This window comes from Notamacropus eugenii, chromosome 4 (assembly GCF_028372415.1).
Source record: "Notamacropus eugenii isolate mMacEug1 chromosome 4, mMacEug1.pri_v2, whole genome shotgun sequence".
In the NCBI taxonomy this organism is placed as follows: domain Eukaryota; kingdom Metazoa; phylum Chordata; class Mammalia; order Diprotodontia; family Macropodidae; genus Notamacropus; species Notamacropus eugenii.
This window is the reverse complement of record NC_092875.1, coordinates 33,242,455-33,265,630: the sequence shown is the minus strand read 5'-3', so window position 1 is coordinate 33,265,630 and position 23,176 is coordinate 33,242,455. Positions and strand designations below refer to the sequence as shown.

Below are 23,176 nucleotides of genomic sequence, written 5' to 3'. Positions count from 1 at the left end.
TTTTCAAGTCTAAGAATTCATGAAGAATGAGGTTTAGGAAGATTTTTACATTATTTCATTACTTCTCAAGGTAGATCTCTGAAGAACTTTGGGATCAATTATGAGACATGAGACACACTGGCAAAGGACCATCCAGCATGGTACACCGACATCAAAGAATGCACTGTGCTCTATGAGTGAAGCAGAATTGTGGTAGCCCAAAGGAAGCATGAGATGCACACATTTAGAGACACTTCCACTCCAAATGTTCCTATGGACTAATTGTGCCTGACCTGTGATAGAATATTCCTAGCTCATGTTAGTCTCATCAGCCACAGTAGACACACTGTACCTTGACCTTAAAGTTATGGTGTCATTTGGGTCCTCTTCAAGAATGAAAGACAACAACCAACCAACCAACATTATTTCTAAGCTCTATTTGTTATCAATCACAACTTAATTTTGTCTTAGTTTCCACATTTCTAATCAATTCTAAACTCTTTGATGTTGGGACAGTTTTTCTTTTCTAGTTTTGTATGCTTAGCACCTACATATCATAATTTACCTGATGACCTCCCTCACCCCCACCCCAGGAAAAGACTTCATAGACAGATATGCAGATTTTTGACCCTACCCCTGTCTTCTCACAGGGTGAGAAATATATTCTGGGGAGCCATTCCACTTAGGGATTCCTTAGGGACCAATGCTAGACCACAGGCAGGCAAGAGATGGGGTGCTGTTCTCTCTCCCTCCTGTTCCCCAATGAGTTCCTCTCAGTTCTGGATGAATACACATACACTGAAGATAAGTTCTAGGGGAGCCTGATTGCATCAAAAAAGGGTTGAGGTCTTTTCCTCAGACTCTTTGGCTTTTGTGCAGTCATTTCTTAGTTAAGTCTGCACTATTGCCAGTCATCCTGGCATATCTTACCACTGGACTGCAATGACTGGAGGAGATAGTGAGGCTGGTGACTTTGCACAGCTCTGCCTCATTTAAATCCAATCTACTTGCAAGGCAAGGCATCACCCTCCTGATGTCATTAGTCCTCTTTGAGAACAAAGGATGGACAACAACAGCAATCTTAGTTAAGTGCTTATTAATTAATTGATTTATTTACTCTCCTCACCCTGGATTTTTGTGGAAAATTCCATAAAACTTAGGTCTTGGTTCATGTCTATAGTCTCCCCAAATGGTTCAGTAGAAAGGCACTCATATACAATGTAGATCAGGTATGGGACAGCTATTTCTCTCTTCCACAAAAAAAAAAAAAAGGAAGCATTGAACACACATGACCCACAAGAATACACTGACAGAAAAACTTAAATCAATCACAAAACTCCAGTAACTTTGACCTTCAGCTTAGTCTGCACAGGACAAAAGAAGTTCTAGAATCATCCTGCAAATTCTATTAGTAGCTGGGAGACTGAGAGCAAATGGGACCAAATATGGTGGTATGGAGCAACTCAAGAGATAACTGGATACTTCTGCGAACCCTAGACACACTGAAGCCAATGGAAGGTTTTCCAAAACCCAGTAGCACTTGAATCCCTCACTCCTACTTGGTTTTTTTCAGAGTGCTTAGTGAGGCAAAACTCAGGAAATTCCTCAAACCTGCAAAACCTTTTCCTGCTCTTTCATTCCCCATATACCAAAAAGGAAGAGGTGTGGGGAAGAGGAGCGTATACTATTTCAACAAACTCAGAAGCTTTCTACTCAAAAGCTTTCTACAGCCTGTCTTCTTTCTACATGTTTCTGTGTCTAAATGAGTTGAAGGGGAAGACAAGAAGGGAATTTTTACTTATGGGAGAGAAAATAGAGGGGAAGAATTAAATAACTAGATAGAGGGAAGACAAAAATTAGTTAAATAAAACTCTAAAGCTAGAGAAAGGAGTGACAAATGGGATGCAAGTCTTAAGGGTGAGGGGAAGAGAGACTTGGGGAATAGGGCTAACCAAGTAAAATAAGCAAAAATAATTGAAGAGACCAAATATTGTCTTTACAGATTAAGACAATCAAAACCATATGATTATTCCCATAGAAGCAGAGAAGGCCTTTGCAGAGTACAATACTCAATTATGCAAAAACAAACCTACAAACTATAGATACAGAGGTAATTTTTTAACATTATAAAAAGTATCTATCTAAAATGAAAAGCAAGAATCACATGCAATGAGGACTTACTAGAGGTTTCCCAATAAATAGGAGAGTAAGGCAAGAATGCTCACTGTCCCTACTGGTATGTAGTTCTGTTAGTGATGTTAGTGATAATAATAAAACAAGAGAAGGAAGTTAAAGGTGTAAAGATAGAAAAGAGGAGATAAAACTATCTCTATTTGATTATGGCATGATGGCTTACTTTAAAAAAATCCTACAGATACAGCAAAGATACTAATTGAGGAAATTAAAAGCTTCAGCAAAGTTGTAGTTTACAAAATAAACCCTTAAAAACCAATAGTATTTCTGTATAACAATATAATATAATATTATATATAAGATGTTATATATAATATAATAATAATACAATTTAAGCAGCAGTAATGGAAAGGAAAATCTCATTCAAAGTAACTACAAAATGTATTAAGAATTTGGGAATCGATATACTAAAACACACAAAAGACTTGTATAAGTTTAAATACAAAATGTCCTTAAAGAAATAAAGAACTTTATTTTGGGGTTGTTCGTTTTTTCTTTTTGATAAATAGTACCTTATTTTTTCCAATTATATGTAAATATAGCTTTCAACATTCATTTTTTTTGAGATTTAGAGTTTCAATTTTCTTCTCCCTCCCTCTCATTCATTCCCCCTCCCCAATCTGATGTAAGTTGTAGATGTGCAATCATGTACACATATTTCCACATTAGTCATGTTGCAAAAGAAGAAACAGAACAAAAGAGAAAAGCCATAAAAACTGAAAAAAGTGAAAATAGTATGCTTTGATCTGCCTTCAGAATTCATAGCTCTTTCTCTGGTTATGGATAGCAATTTCATCATGAGTCTTTTGAAATTGTCTTGTACAGCTGAGAAGAGCTAAGCCAATCATAGTTGTTCATCATACCATGTTGCTGTTACTGTTTTCCTGGTTCTGCTCACTTCACTCAGCATCAGTCCATGTAAGTCTTTCCAGGTTTTTCTGAAATCTACCTGCTTATCATTTCTCATAGCAGAATAGTATTCCATTGCTTTCATACAGCAGAAATTGTTCAGCCATTCCCCAACTGATGGGCATTCCCTAAATTTCCAATTCTTTGCCACCACAAAAGGAGCTGCTATAAAATATTTTTCATAAATGTAGGTTCTTTTTCCTTTTCTATAGTCTCAATGGGATACAGACATAGTGGTAGTATTGCTGGACCAAAGGATATGCACAGTTTGATTGCCTTTGGGCATAGTTTCAAATTGCTCCCCAGAGTCATTAGATCAGTTCACAACTCCACCAAAAATGCATTAGTGTCCCAATTTTCCTACTTCTTCTTGAACATTTATTATTTTCCTTTTCTGTCATATTAGCCAATCTGATAGATGTGAGGTGGTACTCAGAGTTGTTTTAATTTGCAATTATCTAATCAATAGTGATTCAGAGCATTTTTCATATGACTATAAACAGGTTAAAGAACAATTTTTTTTTTTAATTTTAGGCTCAAACACCAGAACAAAATACAGAACAGAAAAATAAACCCAAAAAAAGTCATAAACTTAAATACTGGAACTTAAGTACAAAGTTAAAAAGAAAAAAAGCATATCACGTGCATAGCAGAACATAAGAGAGGATTCAAATTATGTAACAATAAATTTTCATTTCAAGAAAACTTTTATGATGAATAATACACATTGTGTTGAAAATTGTCCATCTTTGCTTCTTTGTGAGTTCTTTTTTTCTCTGCTGTGTACTTTATTACTTTGTCCTTTTTCCTTCCCCCCTACTCCCAGAAGGCTACAATAAAGTTCAGATATGTTTCTCTATAGCTATAGATATATACATATACATATATAGAGAGATAGATACATATAGATATATAGCTATCTATATGTATAGATACATGTATATATATGTAATATATATATATATGCTTTAATAGAAATATACTTTCTCAAACATATTCCTATCCCTCCTGCCTCCTCTACTTGACTTCTACTTTGCCCTCCTATTACCTGCCTATCCCCCTCCATGGATCTCTATCCTCCCATTCCCATGAATCTAAATACCCTTCTATACCCCCCTCCTTTTACCTATTCCCTTCCCCTCCCCTCAAAAGATCCCTCTCTTGTCCTCTCCCCCCTCCCTATGCCTCTACCATTTTATTTCTTCTGAATTTAAAAGACTTTTGTACTCTTCTATACATACATACATATACATATATATGTATATATGTGGGTGTGTATGTATAAATATATATATTTCCCTCTTAAACCCATTCCCAATGAAAGTAGGTTACCAAGAAATATCAACCCTCCCCCCCATCTAATTTCTCTGTATCAATTCTTCCTCTTGTACCTCATTTGTATAAAATACTTTTGTTAGCTCTTCCTAAATGATTTTACTTTTTAAATTCATATCCTACTCAAGTTTTCCCCCATATTACTTATGAGCTACCCAATTATTAATAAGAATCTTAGACATGCGTTTTACATTACACATATACATATTCATACATACATATATATATTCATACATATTCAAGCATACATATATATGCATATATAATAAAAATTAAACTATCTGTCCTTATGAATTCCTTATAATCAGTCTTTGGTATGTACCTTATATTTCTCTTGGTTCTTGTATGTCAAATCTTCTATTAAGATCAGGATTTTTTTAAAAGTCTGAGCATTTATCAAATGTCCATTTTTATTCATTCAGGATAATTCTTAACCCTGCAGGGTATATTATTTCTGCCAGAGTCCCAGCTCTTTTACTCTTCAATATATTACGCTCCAAGACCTGTGGTCCTTTAATATCTCTGCTGCTAGGTCTTGTGTGAGCCTAAGTGTGGTACCACTATATTTAAATTATTTTAATCTTGATGCTTTTAATATTTTATCCTTGAGCTGGGGGTTTTGGAATTTGACTATGATATTCCTATGAGTTTTCCTCATAGGATGTCTTTTAAGTGGTGATTGATGAATTTTTTTCTATTTCTACTTTTCCCCCTTATTCTAATGCTGTAGGACCATTTTCTTGAATTATTTCTTGCATTATTGTATCAAGATTCTTTTTTGAATCATATCTTATAGTTAGTGCAATTATTTTTATATTTTCTCTTCTTGATCTAGAATCCAAATCTGTTGTTTTACTTATAAGATATTTTACTTTCTTTTCTATTTTTTTCATTATTCATGTTTTATGATTTCTTGATATAAATTTCATTGGCTTCAATTCAATTTCACTGCCCAGTTCTAATTTTCATTTTCTTCCTTAAGGTTCTGGATTTCCTTTTCTAATTGGTTGACTTTCCTTTCATAACCTTCTTGTTTTTCTTGGATTATTTTTATTTTTTTCTTTAGTTTTTCCTCCATCTCTGTCATTTGGTTTTGAAACTCTTTTTAAAGATCTTCTAAGAATTCTTTTTGGGCAGGTGACTATTATGCTACTCTGGGGATTTCTTTACTTCACTATCCTCCTCTGAAGATGAACCCTGGTCATTTCTATTCCATAATAGCTTTCTATGGTTGGATCTTTCTCCTTTGCCTGTGCATTTTTATGGTACTAGCCTAATTTTTGTAATCACCTCTAGGCCTGGGGTATGGGAAATTGTGCCGCTTGCCCCAGATCTTCAGTTCTCTCCTCCTGCCTGGAACCAAAGTCAAACCTCCAGCCTCCTGTAAGAGCCCACAGCCAGGGGCTTTTTGCTCCAGTGCTTCTGCACTCACTGACATGTATTGGATCCTCCTCGCCCTACTGCTCTTCACAGCACAGCTGGGTCTGGCATTCCTTATCAGCAGAGGCTCCCTCAATCTTCCCTGGCTCAAATGCCCAACTTCTTTCACTATCCTGGGGGTGAAAGTTCCTGTGATTGGGGCCAAGGCAGGCTCTCAAGTCAACTAACGCCAGGGCTTGCAGCTTGTTGTTTAAGTGGCTTGAGGTTTGTTTTTAAAATTGACCCTAGCCTGGAGGTGTCTAGTCTTCCCAGGGACCAAACCTTGTCCTGGGATTTTCTTCCAATTGTCTCAAATTGTCCCAGGAAGATGCCGGTTGTGCCTCATTCTTATTTATCTCCACCTACATCTTGTTCACCCTTAGGTACTATATACTCTTTTGTGGGGGGAAATCTTGAGAGCTTAGAATTTTCTGACCTACTCTGCCACCTTCTCAGAATCCTCTCAAAGAACAACTTTAAAAGTTAGAGGACTGTTACCTGCTCATGGCTAGGTCATGCCAAAAAAAAAAATTGTACTACCGAAGTTAATATACATTTTTTAATTCTATTCCAATTGAACTATCAAAGGGATACTTCACAGAATTTGATAAAATAATAAAATTCACTGGGAGAAACAAAAGATTTAGAATATCAAGGAAAATAATGAGAGATGAAGGGTTATGGGACTTACTGACCTCAAACTATATTATAAAACAGTAGTCATCAAAACAAGGTAGTATTGGTTAAAAAACAGAAGCAGATGATGGAATGGATGAGACAAGGATGACTCAAAAACAATGGAATTCAGTAGTTCTCTATAAACCAGAAAACACATCATTTGTGAAAGAATTCCTTGTTTGACAAAGACTACTGGAGCACATGGATAACAGTCTGTCAGAAATTGGGCTTAGAGCAACATCTTATGCCATAATGCATAATATATCCAAAATCGATACCTGACTTTAATACTAAAGATCATACCACAGGAAAAAATCTAGAAGAGAAAGATTATACACTTTTCATAGATCTAGGTAGGAAATGAATTATTTATTCATGTTACATTTTGAATTCTGAGCTATCTCCCTCACTCCCTCCCAACCCCACACTAGAGAAGACTAGTATTTGTCACAGATACACATACACACACACACGTATATATATCTACATATGTGGAACCATACAATACATATGTCCATATATCAGTCATATTTCTTCTCGGGAGGTGAATAGCATCTTCCTGCATAGGTCCTTTGTAGTTTATTTGAATATTCATATTATTCAGAATAGCTTAGTCATTCACAATTACTCTTTGAACAATATTACTGTTACTGTATACAGTGTTCTCTTGGTTTTGTTCATTTCACTCTGCATTATCTCATACAAGTCTTTGCATGTTAATCTAAAATCAGCTTGCTCATCATTTCTTATAACACAGTAGTAGTCCATCATAATTATATATCACAACTTATTCTCCAAACGGCGGGCATCTCCTCAATTTCTGGTTCTTTGCTACCACAAAGAGAGATGCTATAAATATTTTAGAATATATATATTCTTTTCCTTTTTCCCTGATCACCTTGAGAAACAGACCTAATAGAGCTATTGCTGGGTCAAAGGGTATATGCAGCTTTATAAGTCTTTGAGCATGATTTTAGATTGTTCTAAAAAAATGGCTGAATCAGTTCACAGTTCTACCAACCACATATTAGTGTCCCAATTTTTCTACATACATCTCTTCCAACATTTATCACTTCCCATTCTATCATTTTTGCCATTCTCAGTGGTGTTAGATAGTATCCCAAAGTTGCTTTAATTTGCATTTCTCTAATCAATAATCATTTTGAGCATTTTTATATGACTACATGTAGCTTTGATTTATTCTTCCAAAAACTGCCTGTTCATATCCTTGGACCATTTATCAATTGGATAATGACTCATACTCATATAAATTTGACCAAGTTCTCTGTGTATTGAGATATGAGATCATTATATCCAAGAAACTGTCTATAAAAGCTTTCCTCCAATTTTATTATTTCCTTCTAATCTTGGCTGCATTAGTTTTACTTGTACAAAAACATTTTAAATTTAATGTAATCAAAATTTTCCATTTTATATCTCACAATGTTCTCTACATCATGTTTATTCTTAAGTCCTCCTATCCACAAATCTGATAGGTAATATGTTCTAATGTAGGATATGTTCTGCCTGTAGCTTTGGCTCATTCATGAGGTTCAAGGGTCTGCTCCACCTGAAACCCTAAGATAAGCATATTTTCATTAGAGAGGCTACCTTCTCTTGATAGGGAAGCATGGGGAGGGATGAATGGGACTCACTGATCACTTGTCCCTTTGGGCTCTGGAAATGGGTTGGAGAAGTCAGGTGGAGAATACCCAGGCTGGGAGTATAGAGATCAGAATTTTGGTCCCACTTCTCCCACTGACTGGCCACATGGCCTTAACTCAAGACATTTGTCCTCCCTGAGCCTCAGGTGCCATATCTATCAGATGGGGATAGTATAAGCTCAACAGGGCCCAGCTGTGTGACTATGAAAAACCAAAACAAAAGGCTATGGGATCTTCTAATAAAACCAGGGTCACTAACAGGTCCTGGGAAGTGACCACCTCAGTGCCCACTGTGGGAGCTGATACCCAATAGGAATACACTGTTCAGTTCTGGGGGATGACTCCTCTCTCTGTCTCTCTCTCTTTCTCTCTCTCTCTCTCTCTCTCTCTCCTCTTTCTGTCTCTCTTTGTCTCTCTGTCTCTGTCTTTGTTTGTCTGTCTCTTCTTTGTCTCTGTCTCTCTCTTTCTGTGTGTGTCTCTCTCTCTGCTCTGTGACACATCTCAGGACTCCACTGCTTAATTAAAAGGTTCTATTGAAAGTGGTCTTCCTTGGGGTGGAACAGAAAGGGGTGGGGGAGGAGTGTCACAATATTGGTTTCAGTTTAGGGTGGCAGGTGTGGAATCAGGGCACCTTTGATCTCTTGCAAATCCCAAAGATCATGGGAAGTGCCATGGTGGTCTGTGATGGTCAGGACACAGCTGGAACATGCAGATCAGGTCAGGAGTAGACCTCCAGATTCCAGCCTCAGATGATCGTGAGTCTGGGGCCAGAGGAGCAGGAGGGATGCTGTGCATAAGTGAACCCATGAGGGGCCCTTCCTGGGTTTATCTCACACACACACACACACACACACACACACACACACACACCACACAAGCTCCCAGAAGTGCCTGGCACACAGTAGGAGCTTAATTAATGTTTAGTGATTGTGTTTGATTGGGAGGTGAACTGGGTGGGCCCTACCCTGATGAATCAAGCACTTAAGGCAGGAGAATAACTAATAGGAATGCTTCCCTGGCTTTTATAGCATGGCTACTCACTCCACCCTCCACCCCCTACACAAGTTTATATCCAAGAGATATAATATTTATATCCTGAGACTATTACAGGGATAAAGACTGAACCTCTGATTTTACTGATAAAGGGAACTCCCAGGTGAGAAAATTCTCTCTACCAATGCAGGTCAGCACCACCTCTGAGACTTAAGAGTCTTAAGACTGGAGTTCTTAATGTTCTCTGTGTCCTGGACTCCTCTGGGAGCCTGGTGAAGGATTATAGACCCTTTCTCAGAAGAGTATTTTTTAAATGCATAAAACATTCTATTGAATTAAAGTTATTAAAAATACAGGATGTCCTAAACATCTTCATGAAGTTTTATGAATAACTTGAGGTAGCATTTGCTTGTCCTCCGACACTGCTCTCTAGAGAGGCTTTACTTCCAGATTCTCTTCTTCCCTCCACAATGGCCACTGAACAGAGAGATGCACTGAGTCCATGACAGCTGTTTTCCAGAAGGATGCTGGCCAAGAGATAACTTACTCCCCAAACACTCTCTCCAGGACTGAGTTCTGACCTTCATGAATATAGAGCTGGCTCCCTTCACACAGAACCAGAAGGACCTTGATGTTCTGGACCAAATGATGAAGAAACTGGACCTCAACTGAGATGGGTAGTTAGACGTTCAAGAATTCCTTAATCTAATTGGAGGCTTGGCACAGGCTTGCCACACCTCCTTCAGAACATCTGACCAGCCTGTCAAGAAAATGGGAATGGGCCTCCCAGCCAATTTGCCAAATACATCCTTTTTCCAAATCAGAATATGTTCACCTGTACCTCATAGTTACACACTGAACCCTAAGAAGCCAAGATTATAATACAGAGCCATTCCTTTTCAGCAATAAAACATGACTAAAAGAAGAGAATATTTTGAAACTGATTCAAAACCTGTGTTCACACACACACACACACACAAGCTCCCAGGCCTCAGGAAAAAAGCCCTTGTCTTAGAGCTGCCCACAGCATTGACCTGCTCAGTGGCCCACAACCAGGATATGTCAAAGGCAGGACTGGAGGGCTCACTTTCTATCCACTAAGCCACACTGTCTCTCTCAGACTATTATAATCATATTAAGAGCTGACTGCTCCATAGCTCACTATAATTAGTTGCAGAGCTTCAGCATGCAGCATCACATCGAATCCTAACAACAAGCCCTTTGACACAGGTAAGGCAGGTGGTACCACTTCTGTATTACACAGATAGAAGCCAAGGCCCAGGGAGGGAGGGAATAGTGGAGCTGGAACTAAATCCCAGGGAGTCCCTGTAACTAAAACAGGGAGACTGAAGTTTTGTCAGTGAGGTGTGGAAAACTAGACAGCAGTGTGGTCAATACTTTGGCAATGGAAGAAACAGCTGAGCTTAGCATCAAATAAGATGGGAGAGGGAGCTTGGCTCTTGGAAATGCCTGAGTTTGAGATGTGCTTCAGATATGAAGTGTGAGTAAATCTCTTTAGATCTCTGAGCCTCAGTTTCCCCATATGTAAAATGAAATAGTTTGACTTGATAGCATGTAATGTGCCTTTCAGTTCAAGATTGAGAATCCTGTGGTGCTCCTTCTGCCCCACTCCCAGCAGCTGAACCCCAACTCTGTCCTCACAATGGTACCTTCCTAGAAGCATACCACACACCTTACTAGGGTCTCCCCTCCACTGCCTGTTTCATGTTGCTTGTCCTAGACCCAAACATGTCAAGTTATATCCATCAGTCCTGGTCCCCTGAGTCTGAGCCCAGTACTTTCTTCCCAATCGCTGAGGTACAATCTAAATTGGAAGACAAGATTTCCAGAAAAAAAAGCAAATAGCCCTAGGTAGACTAGATATCATTCCAATGGGCTCCTTGGAGTTAAATTGTCTGTGGGAGCATTTTATACCTCAGAAATCAGCAAAAGTTACAGACCAGGGCTTGATTAACAGTTTTTGTTGATAGAAATGCAGGAGACTGGAGCCACCACTTTAGAAGTTTTGTTGACCCTCAGGGTGAGAGGCACCCTTCTGGAACCTGTGTTTCTGAAGCTGGCAACAAAGGTGATTTGCAGTGTTCTCATTATCAATGTCATAGTTGCTGGTCCAGTAGATCAAGAGCTCTTGGTTCTTCTGTATCAGGTACAGGACTGCCTGGAATCCCTGAACTGTGGGGAAATTAGTTTCCTGGCTCCAGTGCTCCCAGGCATAGACAGTCAGGAGCTCCAGAGCATACTGAGGAGGGAGTGAATCCATTTTCTCCTTGCACTAAGAAGGAAGAAGTCATTGAGAATGATGGGAAATAACAAGAGATGAAATACAAACTGGAAGAGACCACAGAGGTTATTTCCTCCAGGAATCATGGTGACCCAGTGATCACCCAGCTCTGGCTTGGAAAGGGCTGGAGCTGGGGAGCCCATAGCTCTGGAGACAATTCCACTTTGACACAACCCTTAATTGTTAGGAAGATTTTCCCTACAGTGAACTGACTTCACTTACTGTTCATCACATAAGATATCCCATGACTGGCATGTTCTCCCTCCTCATCTCACCTCTTGCTTCCTGGACTTCCTTCAGCTTCCAGTTAAAATCCCATCCTCAACAATCCTTCTTCATGCTAGTGCCTTTTCTCTATTGACTATCTCCAATTTATCCTGTCTATATCTTATTTGTATGGTTGTTTGTTGTTGTCATCCCTACAGGGACTGTCTTTTGCCTTTCTTTGTATCCCCAACACTTAGCAAAGCCTGGCTCATAGTAGGTGTTTAATAAATGCTCATCAATTTGATTTGACTTGAGCTCCAATGTCCAGCTGGCTGAGAGCAGCGCTGTCCCTTTGGTTCCTCTCTTCGCTCCACCCTAGGCAAGACTCTCCTCGGTAAGAGAGCTTGACTTCTTGAGTCAGTTTCATTTTCCTGACATAGGCTGGACCCTGGGCTGAATTCTAGTCTTTTTGGAAATAATAACCCCTCTTACCTCCAGATGGAACCCTCTTTTGTAACCAAAAAACCCCCAAAACTATCAAGCAAAAACAACCATTTAAAAAGACCAACCCAACTTTCTGACCATGTGGAGAAAATCTACATTATTCCACCTCTCCGCCGGAAGGGGGTAGAGATACCTCATAAGCAGTTCTCAATAACCATCACTGGCTTTTCTATCATCTGCATCACATTGAAAAGGCTCTGTTTTCTCTAAAAGCAGCTTAGCTCTACCTGGTGCTGGTCAGTGCCTACCCTCTTGGGCATCAGTTCCTGGAGGCTATGCTTGTGGGAGGCTGAACTCTGATGTCTGCAGGCAGCCTGGGCAGGCCAAATAAACATACTCTGTGCCAATCACTGTGCTAAGCACTATTTAAGAAATATTTCATTAGAGCCTTATAACAATCCTTTAAGGCAGTTGCTATTAGTATCCTTAATTTACAGATAAGGAAACTGAGGCAAACAGTGACTTGCCCAGGGTTACAGTTAGTGTCAGGCCAGATTGGAACTCAGGTCTTTCTGAGTACCCACTGTGCCACCGGGATACCTCTATGCAGAGGAGATCACATTCTCCATCTCCAACTCTGTACACCCATGAATTAACCTCTTCAAACTGTATCACTGTCTTTTAAACAGCACCAACGGGCAAAGGTACTTCATTTTCGCTTGTTCCAAGAGAGCACCATTTGGAGGAGAGGGGGTTGGGAGGGGGGTGGAATGATTTCTTTAAAAACAAAAAACAAAAAACTAGCATGCTAACACAAAAAAAAAGATGCAGTCTAGAATGGAGCAGCAGAAACCCGGCATTGTCATCCTCGGGAAAACGAAACTGACTCAGGAAGCGGAGCTTTCTTAGCGAGCAGTGTCCTGAGGCTGACTGAATAAACGGAGAGACGAGGGACAGCTCCGCTCTCAGCCAGCTGGGCATTGAAATCTCGCTTTCCTAACTCTCTCAGTGCAGGCTATGGACACCATGACTCTCTGGAAGACTCAACCCAGGGACCTGGACAGATACATTGAGGTGAATCTCTTGCCTGATACCACTTTCCGAACAGAGGTGCGAAGTGCCATCGACACCATCTCTTCCTTCCTAAAGGACAGGTGTTTCCGAGATACCTGGAAGTCAGTTCGGGTAACCAAGGTTGTAAAGGTGAGCCTGGGCCTGATTTCTTTACCTGTTGATCTGAACATCTGGGCAGGGAGAGAAGGCTCAGGATAGAGAGAATCCCCAGACGGGGAGGCGATCCTGGGGAGTGGGGGGGGGGGGGGCGGGGGGGAAGGTCCTTAAAAGACAGGTTTGGAACCTGGGGATGAGCAGAGGGATGTCCTGGGAGGGGGCAGCTGGTTTTCCACGACCCCTCCTCTTTTCTTCTGGACAAAGGGTCTTCCTGTAGAGATAATCTCACTGCTCAGTTTCTGCTCTGTTCAGGGAGGTTCATCTGGCAAAGGCACAGCCCTGAGAGGCTGCTCTGATGCAGACCTGGTAGTATTTCTCAGCGATCTCAAAAGTTATCGGGACCAGATAAACCGCCGAGGAGAGTTCATTTGGGAAATCAAGAAACGGTTGGAGGAATGTGAACGTGACCAAAACAGAATGTTTACAGTAAAATTTGAGGTCAGCAGATGGGATAACCCTCGAGTGCTCAGCTTCAGGATGAGGTCGAAAATGATCAGGGAGTGGGTGGACTTTGATGTGCTCCCGGCCTTTGATGTTTTAGGTAAGAAGCCCCCAACCTGGCTTCTGGGTAGAAAAACAGACCCTGCCCAGGCCGCTTCTCTCAGCCTCAGCTGATTTCCAACGGTGAAACTTCCCTGCTTGACCCACAAACTCAGGGGTTATAGAGTTCCTACCTCTTGGGTGGTGCGGATAGGCAAGGGAAGCGTGGCATTGAGAAAAGATTCCTGGATTCAGCATCAGAAAAAATCCCAACTCTGAGTTCATTTACTGTGACTTCAGGCAAGTCACTGCCTTTCTCTGGCTCTGGCGAGGTGACCTAAATTAAGGGTTCTTGACAGGCAGCTGGCTGTTATGGTGGATAGAGTACTGAGCCTGGAGTTAGAAAGACCTGAGTTCAAATGCAGCCTCAGATATTTGCCAGCTGTGTGACCCTGGCAAGTCACCTAACTTCCATTGGCCTCAATTTACTCCTCTGTAAAATAGCACCTACTCCCTAGGGTTGTTATAAGGTTCACATGAGGTAACTTTTGTAAAATGTTTGGCACATAAATGTTTCCCTTTTGTTTGTTTTGTGTGTCCTGGATCCTTTTATCAGTCTGGTCAGTCAGTTAATCAGTAAACATTTGTTAAGCACCTACTATGAGCCAGGTACAGTATTAACCACTGAGGATGTAAAGAAAAGTAAAAGACAGTCCCAGCTCTCAGGAAGCTCATAGTGTAATGAGGACAACAACATTCAAGCAACTACGTACAAAAAAACTTTAGACAAGATGAACAAGAAGTAATCACAAATTGAGAATGTGTAGTGAAGCTTATGGATCCCTTCTCAGAATCATGTTTTTAAATAAGTAAAATAAAATATGTAGGATTAATAGAAAACAAATTAGATTGAAATACTTCTTTTAAAATGTTTTTTTAACTTTTACAGACACTGGGTTTACAATCCCCTGACTAGATGATCTCTCAAGCAACTTCCAGTTCTAAAATCTTATGACCTGTGGCCACAACTGAGTGTGATCCACAATAAATTCTCAGACACATAAGATTATAAAACAGACAAGCAAACAGCAGGTGCCCAGACCCTCAGCTAGTTACCTCAGAACAACAGCCAGGGCACCAATTTTCTCTTCCTTTCCCTCTGACTCTTTTCCAATGTTCCTCTCCTGTTCCAATTGGGTTGGCCTCCTCACTGATCCTTAATGATTCCCATCTAAAGGCTCATGCTCCAGTTATGTTCCCCTTTGGACATGGCTTCTTTCCACTCCATTTATGCAAATTCTATCCATCCTTCAAGGCCCAGGTTAGATCCTACTCCTCTAGGAAGCCTCCACTGATGCACTCAGCACAGTGACCTTTCTCCCCTGAGTTCCTCTAGCACTTACTCTCTGGGCCCTGTATTGTCAGCTCTTTCATGTGTCTGGTTGTTTTTTTCTACATACAAACTCCTGGTGGGCAGGGCCTGCCTCTTGTCCCTGTCTCTACCCCCAGCATCCCACCCCTACTTTCCTAGTCATGGGGTGCAGATCAGAGCTGGTGCTAATTAAACATGAGTTGAATTGAGTTGGTTTTCCCCCCACAGGCCAGGTGCACAAAGGCTTCAGACCTGACCCCCAGGTCTACATCAATCTTATAAAGGAATCCTGGACTGGGGGAGAATTCTCCACCTGCTTCACAGAGCTCCAGAAGTTCTTTCTCAAACAGCGCTGCACCAAGCTCAAAAGTCTAATCCGATTGGTGAAACACTGGTACAGAATGGTAGGAGTCTTCTTTGGTTACTCTGGAGGTAAACACCTGAGGAAAATGAGAGGAGAATGGATGTTCATGAGAGAAGAATGGATACTCAAATGGCCCTGCCACTCACTAGCTGTGTGATCTTAAGCAAGTCACCTAGCCTGTTGCTCAGCTCGAAAATGAGGGGGCTAGACTTAGATGGCTTCTGACCTTCCCTGTGACTCAGGAGAGGATGCAACATCATGTATATATGAATTGTATTTCATTGTATTAATCAAATGAATTTAGAGGGTATCTACTATGTGCCCCTGGGAATGCAAACTCAAGAAATGAAAACAATTCCTACACTCAAATAGCTTAGATTCTATTAGGGGAGGCATGTGGGCATATATGATTGTGACAGAAAAGTCTGGGACGGGGGAGTCAGAAGAGAGAAAAAGGAGGAATGCCAGAGTCATTGTTCAGGATCATTCTCAATTATTTCTTCTTCCTTCTCATTGAAAGGTCGAAAGGGAGACATTTCCCCCTCAGTATGCCTTAGAGCTCCTGACTGTCTATGCCTGGGAGCATGGGAGCCAGGAAACTGATTTCAACACAGCACAGGGCTTCCGGACAGTCTTGTATTTGATTGAACACTACCAAAAGCTTAAAGTTTACTGGACCATCAACTATGACTTTCAGGATGTGACCATTGGAGAGTACCTGAAATCACAGCTGAAAAAACCCAGGTATCAGAGATAGGATCCACCCCACCCTGGAAATCAGCAAATACTCTAAGCTGATGGCTCTGATGCTCTGAACCTTTCTGCCCTGAGTCCCTCTGGGGACTTAAATGATTATCAAGGATTTAGGCCATATGCATGAATAAGATACTATGCAATAATTAACGTGTGATCTGCCTCTCCCCTTAACCACTTCCCATATGGAAATTTAGTCTTTCAGTGATATTGGTCCCCAGTGGTCTATGTCCTGGTCCCTGATCCCTCCCTACTCATTAGCTATATGACTATGGTCAAGATTTTCCTATGGGTCTTGGTCCTTCTCTGTGGTACACCTTACAGGACCTGTTAGAAGAATAATCGTGACCCTGAAAGCAAAGGCTTTGGCAGTAGAGAGCTTTAAGGCAATGTCAACTCTTGATAATACTGCAGTCTAAATTTCTTGAAGGATGTGGAGAGGGTTATGCCTGGAGCAATTATCTTCTTGGCTTTGGTGATATGGGAGGAATTTTTTCATTCTGCCCTCCCCTTTAGGCCAGTGATCCTGGACCCAGCTGACCCAACTGGTGATGTAGGGGGTGGAAGTCGATGGCGCTGGGACAAGCTGGCAGAAGAAGCTCGAAGATGGTCATCTGCCCCATGCTTTAAAAATTGGTATGGGAGCTGGGTGAAGCCATGGAATGTGCCGGTGAGTCTTCCCTGGTGTGTGTATGTGTGTGTGTGTGTGTGTGTGTGTGTGTGTGTGAGAGAGAGAGAGAGAGAGAGAGAGAGAGAGAGAGAGAGAGAGAGAGAGAGAGTAAGAGAGTGTGAGAGAGAGAGAGAGAGAGAGAGAGAGAGAGAGAGAGAGAGAGAGAGAGAGAGAGAGAGAGAGAGAGAGAGAGACTGAATGGGCTCAGGAAGCCTTCACCTCCGCACAGCATCCCTCCTGCTCCTCTGACCTCAGACTCATGGTCATCTGAAACTATTATCTGGAGGTCTACCCCTGATCTGACCTGCATGTTCCAGCTGGGCCCTGACCATCATGGGTCACCATGAGACTGGCACTTCCCATGATCTTTGGGATTTGGGAGATTTCAAAGGTTTCTTCCTTGATTCCACAGCTACCACCCTAACCTGGACCCTAGCATGTTTGTACACCGTCCCCCACTCCTTTTCGGTCTACCCCAAGGAAGATCACTTTCAACGGAAACTTTTAATTAAACAGTGGAATTATGAGAGGTAGCACAGAACAGAGAGAGAGACAGAGAGAGAAAGAGAGAGAAGGAGTGTCCTGGTCCCCAGAACTGAACAGTGTACACCCACTGGGTACCAACTCACAGTGGGCACTGGGATGGTCACTTCCCAGGACCTGTTAGTGTACTCGACTTCATTAGAAGATCCTATAGCCTTTCATTTTCATAGTCACATTGCTGGGCCTTGTTGAGCTTACACTGTCCTCATTTGATAGATATGGCCACTGAGGCTCAGGGAGGATAGATGTCTTAAATATGGACATAAAGTCAGTTAGGCAGAACCAAGACTTGAATGCAATTCTCTAGACTCCCAGTACAAGGTTCTTTGTTTTTTTCTTGTTCCGTCATTTTCAGTCAAATATTTGTGACCCTTTTGGGGGTTTTCTTGACAAAGATCCTGGAGTGGTTTGCCACTTCTTTCTCCAGCTCATTTTACAGATGAAGAAACTGAGGCAAACAGGGTGAAGAGATTTTTCCCAAGGTCACCCAGCTAGGAAGTGTCTGAGACCATATTTGAACTAAGGAAGATGAGTTCCTGACTTCAACCTGGGCACTCTATGCACTTGGTGCCATGTGGTAGCCCGAAGTTCTTCCTGTATTACTCCCACCACCAAATCATGGGTAGGCAGATTCCCCAAAGTTAAATGTGTTCTCTTTTCAGGTGGAGCAGACCTTGAAAGGAAGCAAAGGCTATCCCCCATCCGGTTACTCAGAAGGGGACTTCAGCATTTGTGATTGTTTTTGTTGCTGTTTGTGTTGTGTTCTTTTATGGTTTTGGTGTTCTTTCTTTTTACTCATAGCCTCCAATATAAAAAAATGGTCAGGTGACACTCATTAGCTGTGTGACCCTGGGCAAGTCACTTAACCCCAATTGTCTCACCAAAAAAAATAAATACAAGATGAGAAAGGAAAACAAAAAACATTGCTATGGGCATAGTAGACCTTATATATAAATTCCCATTTCAAGAAAGCCTATATAATAAATACTACCCGTTGTTTTCAAAGCTGCCTAGCTTTTCTTTGCTTGGTTGTTGGTTTTTTCTGCTGTGTACTTTATACTTCACTTTTCCCCTTTCTTTCTCCCCATCCCCCCTATAATGATAATTAAAGATCTTCCCTTGCCCATTAATAGGTCTCTGCTGGAGCCCACTAAGGGAAGTTTGCTTATGGAGAGGTTTGCTGGCTTGAAGGCTTTCATACCTTTTGTTAATTAGGCATTGAAGTACTGGAGTTGTGATGCCTTCTGGCTCTGAAAAGTCTATATATGTAGTCTGAGGTGAGGTATTGCTTTGGGGTTTACTCTTTGGAAGAAGGTTGGGGATGAGATGAGACTCTGGGTAGCCTTTAAGGAGCCTACCCCCTCTTTGAAAACTCAGATGTTGGTATATCTCTCTCTGGTAACTATGTGGTCAGACAGTTGGATCTGACTGTTGATCTGTGATGTATGTATTGCTTATGGTCAGTTAGAAGCCCTGTATGTTGGTCTTTATTTTTCTGCTTGCATTTTCTCTGTTGGTGTATGTGATTAAAGAAAATTTTTGGCCCCTCAAGAATTGCTTTCATTTTAGAAAAGCAGATCTAGGAACCTGTACTAGTAGGCCATCCTGGATGTGTGCCAGGTTGCTTGCCTTTACACTCTCCACCCTAAAGAAGGCTAGAATTAAGCATGGAGATTACATATATATGTAAATATATGTGTATATATACACACACATGTGTATGTTTAAACATACACATATAATAACATATTCATGCATACACATGTATGTAAGACTGTACTATAGTATCTTCCCTAAATCCAAGTATTTCTATGTTTTTCTAAATCAACCAGCTCATCATTTCCTACACCACAGCAATATTCCAACCCAATCACATCCTATCTGAAAGACTGTCTGTGAAAGTTTTTTTCCCTAGTTTTCTACATTCTTTCTGTTCTTAGTTATGTTAAGTTTTATTTATACAAGAAAATTTTAATTTAAAATAATCAAAATTATCCTTTCTACACTTCAACAGTTCTCGAAAGCAGAGAGAACTGAGGAGGAATAGGGTGAATAAAATGAGAAGGATAGGGAGGAAAAATAGGAAGGAGCAAAATACACAAGTGTTTGTAGTTTAGAATGTCAATGGGACCAATTTACCCACAAAATAGAAACGAATAGCTGATTAAAAATTTGGATTCAGCTATGTGTTGCTTTTAGAAGATAAAAATGAAAGATACAAAGATAAAATAGGAGCAGGAATAGAATGTAAAATGTAAAAAAAAAAAATCAGTGAATTACGATCTCAGATAAAATTAAAGTTAAACTAGATTTTATCAAAAGTAAAAAATAGGAAAACTCCGCTGTGTCAGGACTATTATTGTTAACCAATCAGAGTTGATTGCCACCTGCTCTTCCAAGGGCATATTAACTATGAGACCACTGCCATGGAGGGTTTGGGGAATTTGAGAGTACCAATGATGTCTTCTTTAGTAACAGGCTAGCCTTATTAATAAAATGACTAAGTACCCAGAAATTATGTCTCTCCAACTTGTTAAACATCACAGTTAAATAGACTGTGAGCTCCTTGAGATGACAAACTGTTTTTGTCTTTGCATTACTGAATAAACGCTTGTTGATCAACTGATGTGGCACCTAGGGAATGCCATTAGACAGTAGGCAGCTAGAACGCAATGGTGTTTTTGTTTCAAGCATAATGTAAAATCTTTGCACTGGTGATATGGTACCTAGAGGCCAAACAACATGAAAAGAGATGCCCAGTGACGATATGCACTGGCTCAGCAGTCTCATTCTGATGGCATCTCCATGAGAAATAGGGAGTCAAGGGGAAATTAGGCACTTCCTGCCACAATCAACACATTTTCTTGATCTGTACTGCCAACTGTATCCTCATTAACTAAATAAAGTTGACTTTTTTCTCCATTGCTAGTTCCTGGTCAGTCATTGATGCCATCTTGAGGACTGGGTTTGGAGCAGCTGCTGGCAGCCTCTCACAACAATAATAAATGCTTAGTATCTCTCCCTAGCTCTCAGTTTCCCTATTGATAAAATGGGGGTGCTTCCTTCAATATATACTGCAAGGACCTGCGAAGATTGTCCGTTTATGGGTTCCCATAGCAACCTCTCCAGAGCTGTCATCATGATTTAGATTCCATTTCTTATTGGCCAACCTTGCAGCATTGTGCCCTCCCAAACTCAGGTAGACTGTCCTTGGGCAACTGACAGCCATGCTCCATATTTGGAGTCTTTCCAGATGAAAGGGACTAATCAGATCTGAGGTTCCATTAGGATGACCTTCCAGAGACCCATGGTCACCTCCACACAGCAGCGGGGCACTAGAAGAAGACTATAGTGAAAAAAAATGGGTCAAGTAAGTATTACAAAGGAAAACACATGCCTGGCATATGCTCCCTTCTCCCTTCTCTCTCTGAGAATCCCTGGAGTCCTCCAAGACTGAGTTTCCCTGCCTCTCCCTACAAGCAGCTGTTCCCAACCTCCCTAGCTATTCATACCCCTCCATCGCCCTCCTCAAATGATCATGGTTTACGTTGAAGATTTTTAATCTTTTTTGAATCCTGGACTCCTTTGGCAGTTTGGTAAAGCCTGTATACCCCTTCTTTGAATTGTATTTTTAAATACACAAAATGGAATATAAAGGATTTCAAAGGAAACCAGTGATATGGAAAAACATGCAATCAGGGTCTGGGACATGTTCAGAGCATCTGGGATGATGTCTCTCCATAAGTAGAGCTTACTTCTAGGAGAATCATGATGACACGTAAAGAAAGCATCTTGGACAGATTGGATATGTGTAGATCTTCTGTGAATGATTCTGATAAACTGACCATGTGATAGGGCAGGTAGGTGGTATAGTGGATAGAGCACTGGGTTTGGAATCAAGAAGTCTCATCATCCTGAATTCAAATGAGTCCTCAGATGCTTGCTAGCTCAGTGACCCTGGGCAAGTCACTTAACTCTGCTTGTTTCCACAACTGTGAAACGAACTTGAGAAGGAAACAGCAAATCACTCCAGTATTTTTGCCACGAAAACCCCAAAATGGTGTCACAACGAGTCAGACACCACTGAAATGACTCAACAAGAAACCTGATAAAAAGGAAATTCTTTGACTATGGAGTCATTCAAAAAGGTCTGTGAGCTTTATCCTCAGTGCTCTTGGGGGAGCTTAGGGACCAGTAAAGGGAATGGAGCCTATCACACCACGAATTTGAATGGTCTGGAGGACTGCTCACCATCCCTTCATTCCAAAGTTTGGTTTTGCTGAGAGCATAGCTTTGATGCCTTGAGGTACAAGGAGTGACCGTTGGGACCCCAGCCCGGTGAAGGTGGAAGCAAGCAATCTCCCAGCATTAACATAACCCCCAGATACAAACTTGGTGGAACCGATTGCATGTAGGAACTAACCTAAGTTGAACCTACTACCTTACCTAGACTGGCATGGTGGAAAGCAGAGTATAACCCAGAGGTGCTGGGGGGAATGTTTGTGTATTTATTCTGTCTATCTTTTAATCCAATCCTTTTGTAAAAACTAATCAACATTAATTGGTTGAATGAAGCACCAGTCCTAAGTTGCCAACCATGGGGGAACAGTCAATGGGAGCTCAAGCTGATAGCAATAGAGAAGAAACACCCCAAACCCTTCAGGGTGTTCTGGAACCCTAAGAGTGAATGGAGCTCCTTTGGCCCCAAAACATGAGACCAAAGTATTCAGATTACATACAGTTAGCTATCAAAATATTGTTTTAAAATGTTCACAACCCCCTGGGTTAAGAACCTCTGGTCTATGTGTTACTATAGGCACTCTCCTCAAATTGTATTTCCTTCTCTGTGTGTATGTTGAAAAACCCCTCCTCTGACCCCACCCTTGCTGTCCCCCAATATAAATTCATTGAAGGCTGAGCCAGCTTTATTTTTTCTTATTCTCTTTGCTTAGCACAAAGTTTGGCACATAATAGGTGTTCAATAAATGCTAGTTCGATCGTTGAAGAGGATTGGTTTCGTGCTATACACAGCGTAAGGCAGAAACATGACTGATTAACATTGCGTAAGGAAGGCTGGGTTTTACAGCTGCCAGGACCTGGAGATACTATCCTTTGACATTCAAGGCTACTAGGATTAGAGTGTGGGCTTTTAACCTTTTGTGTACCAATGGACTCCTTTGACAATTTGGTAAGACCCCTACTTGAAATAATAGATTACAAAGGAAATCAATTACATTGAAATAAAGGTGTTATTTTTTCCCTATCCCATCTCATTTCCATCATTTGTCGTTCAACTCCTTGCAACCCCTTGTGGGGTTTTACTTGACAAGGAATGCCATTTCCTTCTCCCAACTCCTTTTATAGATGAGGACCCTGAGGCAAACAGGGTGAAATGACTTGCCCAGAGTCACACAGTAGTAAGTGTGTGAGGCTGGATTTGAGTCGGGTCTTCCTGACTCTAGGGTCAGCACACTATTTGCTGTGTCACCAACTGCCCCATGGTTTCTTTTTAGTTCTTTGCTACTATAAATAGGGTTACTCTGATTTTTTGGGGGGAGACAGGTCTTTGATTTTTTTTTCTAATAAACTGCTTGGGATAGAAAAAAATTACTCATGTGAATCTAGGTCAAAGTGTATGAAG

The 23,176-nt window shown here is 40.9% G+C and overlaps 1 protein-coding gene across 1 annotated transcript in view; it reads left to right on the top strand.

The window, feature by feature from the left end:
- Positions 1 to 13,022: 13,022 nt before the first annotated feature.
- OAS3 (2'-5'-oligoadenylate synthetase 3) overlaps positions 13,023 to 23,176 on the top strand; it is a 45,382-nt gene continuing 35,228 nt past the window's right edge. The window contains exons 1-7 of the mRNA XM_072606501.1: positions 13,023 to 13,326; positions 13,606 to 13,894; positions 15,434 to 15,609; positions 16,090 to 16,313; positions 16,839 to 16,992; positions 18,198 to 18,373; positions 20,465 to 20,517. Coding sequence (XP_072462602.1) covers positions 13,141 to 13,326; positions 13,606 to 13,894; positions 15,434 to 15,609; positions 16,090 to 16,313; positions 16,839 to 16,992; positions 18,198 to 18,373; positions 20,465 to 20,517 — 1,258 coding nt within the window. The 5' untranslated portion in view covers positions 13,023 to 13,140. The remainder of the gene's footprint in view (positions 13,327 to 13,605; positions 13,895 to 15,433; positions 15,610 to 16,089; positions 16,314 to 16,838; positions 16,993 to 18,197; positions 18,374 to 20,464; positions 20,518 to 23,176) is intronic.